The sequence below is a fragment of the Phoenix dactylifera genome, unplaced genomic scaffold (genome assembly GCF_009389715.1).
Source record: "Phoenix dactylifera cultivar Barhee BC4 unplaced genomic scaffold, palm_55x_up_171113_PBpolish2nd_filt_p 002887F, whole genome shotgun sequence".
Lineage (NCBI taxonomy): Eukaryota > Viridiplantae > Streptophyta > Magnoliopsida > Arecales > Arecaceae > Phoenix > Phoenix dactylifera.
Window position 1 is genome coordinate 1269 of NW_024069977.1, and position 8875 is coordinate 10143.

Sequence of the window (8875 nt, forward strand, 5' to 3'; positions counted from 1 at the left end):
ATGTCTCATAAGGCATGGTAAATATAAACGCTACTTGTATAATGTATAGGCTAAAGCCTAGGATTTTAGATTTTCTCTTCTTGTCTAAACTTGGTTATATAGTTTGAGCATTTGCTAAAGTTCCTTTTAACATTACCTGTTCATTAGTTGAGCAGTCTTGCTATGTAAACATTTGTAAATAGGATCATAAACATAACCATGGTAGGGTAGCGTACCTGGATCCATGGATGACTGAACGATCAAAGCTTCATTTTCTCCCTCTGACCCCTATTAAAACACCCGATGATGGAGAGACCGATTTTGTGTTCTCGTTATAGGCAGAGGGCTACATCCCTCTCTTTTATGATAAATAATCAAAGGTGATACGGAAAGTGCCAGTGGGCAGAGATAGCTGGAATCTGTGCGTGACAAAGATCATGGGCAGCAGGGGTGGAAAAAAGTGGTGTAAGCGAAATTGATGTATGACTAGAATAAAGTTGCACACTCAAGTTCAAGATGGACACAATATTCGCTTGGAGGAGAAGATGATCAGGTGAGAACTAAGAAAAACTTAGAAGATAGTTTAGCTCTTGACCCTTTTTCGTTTTTTTTCTGGTTGAGATCTTCTTTTGAGTTTGGCTTGAAAGTAAATGCCAGCTTGCCCAGACTCTCATTGACCCCGAGTGACGCATCTAATAAGATTGATGGTTTTCTTGCCATCGTTATTGCAGCCCAAGTACGCTATCTGTCAGATTTTTCAGATCGCTCACGTGGCGTCTAGATTTCAAAGCACTGCAACGGACTCTCGTTCTCCAGGCACAGATCAGCGGGATCTCCCCAAAACGACGTTGTACCACCAGGTATTGGGAGAAAAAAATATTAGACAGGTCAAGATTTTTAATTTGATAAGTAAAATACGACATGCATGCGCGCACGAGAGAAAATTTAACATTATCTAGAAATAATAATCACTTGAGCATTATCTCAGTTATTTAATCAGTTTATGGGCCCTTCCTTAAGCATAATTACTTTTCCGTGCTTTCACTCAAAAATTATATTAAACTCAGGGGCGGCCTAATATATTGGAGGCCTAAGGCGGATTCAGTGAATGAGGCCTTTTTTTAATAATAATTTTTTTTAATAAGTATAAAATACTTAGAAAAAAAATTGAAAATAGATAGCCATCAAGTACATTATTTCAACAAAAATGCATGTATGCAACAAAAATGCATTTTGATTTATTCTCGAGTCGAACATATCGTGCGTGTATGAATGTTGTATTTTACTTATCAAATTAAAAATCTTAAACCAGTCTATATTTTTTCCTTCCAATACCTGATGGTACAACATCGTTTTGGGGGAGATCCCTCTGACCTGTGCTTAGAGGACGAGAGTCCGTTGCAGCGCCCTGAAATCTAGCCACCGTGTGAGCGATCTGAAAAATCTAACATATAGCGTACTTGGACCCGCAATAATGATGGCAAAAAAAAACCATCAATCTTATTAGATGCGTCGCTCGGGGTCAATGAGAGTCTGGGGCAAGCTGGCATTTACTTTCAAGCAAAACTCAAAAGAAGATCTCTACCAGAAAAAAAGCGAAAAAGGATCGAGAGCTAAACTATCTTCTGAGCTTTTCTTAGTTCTCACCTGATCATATTCACCTCCAAGCGAATATTGTGTCATCTTGAACTTGAGCGTGCCAACTTTATTCTTGTCATACTCAAATTTCGCTTGCATCACTTTTCTCCACCCCGCTGCCCATGGTCTTTGTCACGCGCAGATTCCAGCTACCTCTGCCCACCGGCACTTTCCGTATCGCCTTCGATTGTTCATCATAAAAGAGAGGGGTGTAGCACCAGTATCTTATTGCACTGTTGACAGGAGCTTATCCAATGGGATCGAATAATTCTTACTAAGAATCTGCATATAGGAATCATCTGTAAATGTGGGCTCACTAAAAGTAAAATCTTGCAGTCCAAAGAACGGGCAGGCACCTGGCTGTATATATATGTTGTGAAGCATTACATAATCAAACCAATGTGGGCAAAAGTAGATAATGTGTGTGTTTTTTTCCGCGTCGAGAAATCACTGTGAGATGATTGGTAATCTCTTGTTTAACTATATCATTTATCCTGCTCACTTATGAAGTTTTCTGACACCTTCTCATGTTGATAAGGTATGGTGTAAATCTGCTTTTTACTCTAATTAAAATAAAAAGTACAAAAAAAAAATATCGATTCTAATAATAAATGGTAGCAATCGCACGAGAACCAGTACCACCATAATAATTTATGAAGAAGAATAAAAAAGTGAATGTTTGCCAGATCACAGCAATGAAACATCTTTTGAAAGTTAGATTATAAAAATAAATTTTAGCGTAATTCCGATCGGATCACGGATTAAAAATAGCTGATCAATGAACCATCACCCAGATCTAAGGATATCATATCTCACTCATCCTTCATCTTCTGGGCGTGAGCACGAAACCGATCAGAGGGTCCAGATTTTTCAGAAGCAAAACAAAAATCATTTTTAAAGGATCTGGAACATCAGATCCGTTGATCAAATGGACGCAGACAGAGATCAAACAACATCATCATCATATATAGAATCATAGGTTTCCATGTATACCATGTAGTCGGTAGTGATGAAGGGATCGTTGACGGCGACGAGCTCGACCTCGTTGCTCTGGAGAGCCACTCTGGCCACCAATCGCCCGATCCTTCCAAATCCTATCAACATCAAAACCAAATCAAACGTCACAAGACATATATGCATCAGGATCGAACCTGAGATCTATCCAGACCCCCAAACTTTTGATAAAAATCGCTTAAGATCATATGATACTCTAAAACAACCAAAAAGAGCAACAAGAATGCTCACCATTGATTCCGATCTTGATCTTCGCGGGAAAAAAAAATCCAAAAACAAGAAAGAATGAGATCAGAATGCGATAAGAGAAGAAAACAGAAAGAGAGACATTAGATAGATCGAGAGAGAGAGAGAGAGAGAGAGAGAGGAAAGTTTTATTTACCCATGGTGATCTCGGAGACGAAACGAGTGAGATGGAGCCGAGAGAGAAGAGAGCGAGAGAGAGAGAAATAATGTGCGAGAAATGGTCGGGGTTTAGGGTGGTATATATATTCGTGGTATCTCTCTTTTTAGGAAACCGCCTGGTTTCTAATTTAAGCGGTTTTGGGTTCACTGTACCGGAGGAATATGCACGCCACAAATGTTTGCCACGTGGCTGTTTATTACTGGGTCTCTTCCCTCGCGCTCCGGGTGACCATTGGAAGCGTTCTCGTGACGCGCTTCAGGGACGGCGCGAGTCGCCAGGGGGCGGCTATCACGTGCCGTCAGGTGGGCTCTCACGTGAGTTGTTGGTGGCCCACGGTTTTGCTTGGTGGCCTTGGAGGTAACGAACGTTACTCTTATTTTAAAAGTAGTGCACTATGGGGAAGGCGAAATTGTATTTGTTTTGATCTTGTGGTTCAAAAATGGCCTCGAGAGTACATTTTATGCTTGCTAGGAGAATTCAAATTGTCTTATAGATGTTATAGTTGTGGAATTCATGCATATATGCTTCTTGTTGTTGTAGACTAGTCCTTTTTTTTTTTTTATCTCTGTTGTATAAGATATCAAAATCCCATGCACTTTTTCATAAATATGATAACAATGGAGAGCTTTTTCTTTGATTAGTGTTTGTTGGATTAGTAGAAGATAGATTCGTGGAAGAACTTTGTTTGTAGAAAAACACTTAGGAGATAGAGTACCAGTGAGAAATAGAGAGAGATTGGATTGGATTAGGATTAATCCTAGAGAAGTCTATTTATAGACTATTCGAAGACCAAACAGATGTGATGGTTTCAAAGATACGTAATGTTTCGGAAATACCTATCTTTTCGAAAGCCAATATTATCTTCCAAAGAGTCACGACTCTTCTAAAAAAGGCGTCTCATAAAAGGGTATTTTAAAATATTTAAAACAACTAAAGGTTAGGAGATAAGAAAAAATTTAAATCTTTTTTTTAAATTAATACTCCAACAGTCCCCCACAAAAGATTTAAATTTTTTAAAAATAATATATTAGAATATTTGGACAACTTGTCTTGTGCAATGGGTGAGGTGTTCCATGGACTTGAACCTCATTTAGTGTTGAAAGTATCTATCTAAAGAAACTATAGTGGATTAGACCTAGAATTAGGTTGTTTGACTCAGACTTCTACTTATCACATACACAATACGGATCAATTGGATCTTTATACGGTTAGCGCCATTTAAAGACCTTGTGCTTAGTACCTTGATTTTTTATGAGACGTTTATTAGGGTTAGCCCAAACTCCTAGTCATGGCCTATATGACACTTCTCATATATGTAAGTCCTCTAAGGATATTTGTGACCTAATACTCTACAAATTTTCTATCTTGGACTTATTAAGAGTATAACTCAATCTTTCCAATACATATTTTTGTCATTGATAAGAGCACTCATCGTAGGGATGAGAGGACATATACTCTGAAAAATGTGCTCTAACATGATCACTGAATCAGCTTCATTTCTACCACATTGAACCTCATTCATTGGATCTCCAATCACAGAGATTGGGTATCTACTGTCGATGACTAAATAGTGGGCTTAAGCCCCATCCCCCTCAATGAATCTAGGACTTCACTCCTAGATAAACCCTTGCTTAAATGATATGCCAAGTTTTTCTTAGACTTGACAAATTCTAGAAAAATGACATTACTCTTTTGAGTTGTCTATAAATTTATGATGAATTCGGATATGCCAGTTCGTCTTTTTGTCAGTACTCTTTTGATTCGTAAGGTTTTGAGTTAGATTCTAGATTTTGAAATAAATGCAATAAAGAGCAATAATATCAATAAATTAAATAACCATATTAAGAAATATAACAAGTAATGTAACTTTATAATTTTTGCACTTTTTTCAAAGTAGCAATTTATATTTTGAGAACAGCTAATAATATGCACATGATTTCTATACAACTTTTAAAAATGTAGAAGTTTCTGCACATATTTTAAAGATGCAGGAAAGTTCTGCACAAAAATTAAAGATTGCAGAAACTAGATTGTACAAAGTTTAATGCTATAGAAAATCTGCAGGGATTTTGAAGCTGCGGTAATTTTCTACACGAATTTTTAATCTACAAAAAAAAATTTGCATAGACTTTAAAGTTGCAAAAAAATTCTGCACATATTTTAAATATGCAGAAAATTTCTGTATGATTTTTAAAGTTGCAAAAAATCTGCTATATCAAAACTGCTATATTTGACTAGAAACTGCTATATCATTATTTTATAGAAGTATTATAAAGGAATAATATATTATAATAAAAATAGAAAATTGAAAAGAGCTAGCCTGGATCGAGGCGTGTGATATACACTGCCCTAAGAATGTGATTCGCCCCCACGTGCCGGTATGCTACGATCTCGTCCCCGAAGTACAACAATCCGACTCATCTCGATCCTCCTCTAACAAGCACGATCGCTGGGAGGCTTAATCTGATCGACTCCTTCAGTTGCCCAAAAAAAAAGAAAAAGATAAAAAATAAAAGTTGACGAGTAGAAGAACTCTGCCTGTGGAAAAAACTCTCAGGAGACAGAGTACCAGTGAGAAAGAGAGAGAGATTGGATTAAATTAGGATTAATCTCGAAAAGAGTCTTTTTATAGCGTCTATCCGAATACCATGAGATGTAATGGTTTCGAAGGTACATAATATTTCAAAAATACTGTATCTTTTCGAAAGCCAACGTTCTCTTCCGAAGAATCACAACTCTTCTGAAAGAGGCATCTCATAAAAGGGTATTTAAAATATTTTAAAACAAATAAAGGTTAGGGGATAAGAAAAAAATTAAATCTTTTTTTAATTAAAACTCCAACAGAAAGAAGCCACACAAGGGAAATGAAGAGATAGTTGGACCAAGAATAGAATGTGTTCTATATCTATGTTGAGTGAGGCATAAGATGCTATATTATTCTCTCAAAAGAGGCTTTATCGAACACATATCTTGTATGAACTGAAATCTTATGGGATGATGCAGTTTAGTTGTTCTTTGTCATTAGATTCATGCTTTCTTTCTCAACCATGTTGCATTTGGATATGCTGGCATCTTTCAATTATAACCAATCAATAAAAGAGAATGCTCGGAAACGTTGAGATTTATTACCAAGCTCTAATCTAATTAGAATTTATTTAGTTTCTTGTTAGTTCTAATAACTTACGGACTCAGGTCCATGCTAAGTTAGTTGTGCATTATGTTCAACATATAAGAGTTTATTTTTCAGTGGAGGATAGTGATGTTTTCGTCTTTGAGTGAGAGATGGTGATGTGTTTATTTTGTAGTGAGAGAGAATGTATAATTCTATAAAGAGAAAGAGAAAGTAACATGAAGAGTTGGAGATTTTTTTTTTTTGATAGGGAGTAGAGGTGCAAATGGGTTAGGCCGGACCGGATCATAAATGTCACCGATCAAACCGAGTTCCTTATTCGAATCCTAATTTTGGATGCAGACCTAACCCAATAGAAGATCGGGTCGGGTCCACAGCTACAATTTTTGACCCAGCGGGTCATTCGGATTGGGTCGGGTCGGATCCCACTTGGTCCCAACCCAAAAAAAATTGAGTCCGTTTCGGATCAGTTTCGGACCCCATTTAACTTTAAAAATAAATATGAAATAGATTCAGTATTCATGCACAATGTGTTATAAAAATTTATGTATAATTAACAAATCCGAACCCCACCGAAACCTAAACGAACAAGCCGGTGAATTAGAGTCAATTATGAGATACTCTATCTTGTGGTGCTTGTATGGTAAGCCTAGAAGGAACTTTCAAATTGGTTGCAAAATTATTTTATATTGCAGTGCTGAGATACATCTTTGACTCAACAAACTATTTTCTAACACCAAGTTCAAGCACTGCTTAACTTCACTATTAAAATAATTTTCAATATTTGCACAAATCCCTTGTGTCCCAACCAAATGTTCCTTTCTGGCTCCTGGAAATGAAGTTTTGGGTGTGTTATAAATGACAGTAATTCAAATACAACGATTCATAATATCCATCATTTATAGGGATTTTAAGAGACAAAGGCCTGAAGGATGCCAACGCCCGGGGTGCGAATGTTAATAATGTTGTGGAACTTGCCCACACTGTTTGAAATACCACGTACGAATGTTAATGATGTTTTGGAACTTGCCCACACTATTTGAAATGCCATTCCATACTGGCTATTCCTAGAATGGATTCTCCCAATTGATCTATAGAAAGTGAGCTCTTGATCGTTGTTGTTGAACTTATTCTCTTCTCCAAACATGACACCAATATCTACATAGTTGCAGAAGAATCAGAAGAAAAAGAGTCAACATCTTCCACAATATCTATGAAAATGAAGTGTGCACACATGGCGGGAGAGAGAGAACATACCAGAGGCCATAGAACTCTGAGCATGCTTAGTCCTTAGTAGCCTCCATTTTATAAAAGTAATAAGAAAAATTGTCCAAAATTGTAAGAAAAATCAAAAGGGTCAGGTCATAGAGTAAGAAATCCAAAATTGATCCAAAAATTAAACAGATCAGGTCAGGTTAGAATTTAGTAAACCCAGACCCAACCCAAAAAATAGAACAAGTCTAATTTTAGGACCCGACCCGGCCCCATGGGTCTTTTAAATCGGGTCGGATCAGGTCTGAGCAAGTCGGGCTGGGTCAAGTCATGGGTCAACCTGGCCCATTTGACGCTTTAGTAGGGAGATTTTGCGAGACATCTTTGTGAGAGGGAGTGGAATTCATTGCTTTGGGCTTTATTTTTTTGAAATAAATTTATTTTCCCTCCCAAATATTTTCTTCCACTACATTTGCTTGATTTAGTTGGTGTTTTCTTTGGATCTTGGGCTGGTGTGTTTGATGTACATCGAGTAATGTACCGTGCTATAGGAAAGACCCAAGGAATATTCGTCTAAAGATATACAACTATGGTTGGGCTTGTTTGCAAGTTATAGCTTCTAAGAATGAACATTAACGAAATTAATGTCCCTCCCCACCCCTCCTAATATATATAGAAATATTGATCGGGGCATGAAGTGGTCAAAGAAACATGTATTGTTTCAGGTTATTTGAACTATCCAATATTTTGACAATTTGATGCATAGGCTAGGGGTATGCAAATCATATAATTTTTGGTATCTAAATAGTTTAAATGTAGTAGATTATATCTAACAGCTCGGATCATTAATATGAGATCCTTGTCGTCCTATCTAGTGCTGATCGGATATGAGTGGAGATCTACTCAAGTATAGCCAAATCGACCTCTCTCTCTCTCTCTATGTGTGTGTGTATATACAGAGAAAGATGGAAACTGTGTATAGACTTGCATAGACTTTTCGTAACACCCTTTTCCTTTTCTTTCTTTTTTTGTTGAGAATATATTAAGAAATCTTGTAGCTGGGCCGTCTTGGCATACTTAAGCCTTTCTTGTGTCATGTTGAGACATAATTTCTGGAAAAAGTATTGCACAAATTAGTGTATGGAAATACTATATGGAAAATATATCAAATAGAATATAGTAATATTGTCATCAGCATATTGTTACTGTATCATGATTTTAAGGACTGGTAAAATATTGCAGCAAATAGGTTATTCATGTTGCCTATCTTAGGCTATACGCTGCACATTCGAACTAGATAAGCGTACAAGGGATAAATGTTTTTTTGTTTCATTTCAATTCGAAGTTTTTGGTTGCTTGCTTAAAGTTCCCAAGGGAAAGCATCTTGAGTAATTTTTCCAGTTTCAATCATTTATGCAAGAATTCAAATAATATAAGGCATCTGAAAATGATCGAGAATTTTATCGACACATGCCATATGGTGCACATAAACCCAA

The 8875-nt window shown here is 36.8% G+C and overlaps 1 protein-coding gene across 1 annotated transcript; it reads right to left on the reverse strand.

Moving 5' to 3' along the window:
• Nucleotides 1-1736: 1736 nt before the first annotated feature.
• On the reverse strand, nucleotides 1737-7434 carry LOC120109821 (glyceraldehyde-3-phosphate dehydrogenase GAPCP1, chloroplastic-like). The gene is made up of 6 exons (XM_039123485.1): nucleotides 7425-7434; nucleotides 7198-7325; nucleotides 3014-3136; nucleotides 2863-2881; nucleotides 2611-2711; nucleotides 1737-1899 (listed from the first exon to the last, which is right to left on the reverse strand). The coding sequence occupies exons 1-6, from the start codon at nucleotides 7432-7434 to the stop codon at nucleotides 1843-1845; spliced, it is 438 nt and encodes a 145-aa protein (XP_038979413.1). The 3' UTR covers nucleotides 1737-1842.
• Between the last annotated feature and the right edge of the window lie 1441 nt (nucleotides 7435-8875).

Coding starts and splice junctions, on each gene's coding strand:
- LOC120109821 (XM_039123485.1), bottom strand. Junction 3,137..7,197: donor TGGCATTTCAAATAGTGTGG/GCAAGTTCCAAA, acceptor TTTCCTAAAAAG/AGAGATACCACGAATATATA. Junction 1,900..2,610: donor TCATCACTACCGACTACATG/GTATACATGGAA, acceptor TCCTATATGCAG/ATTCTTAGTAAGAATTATTC.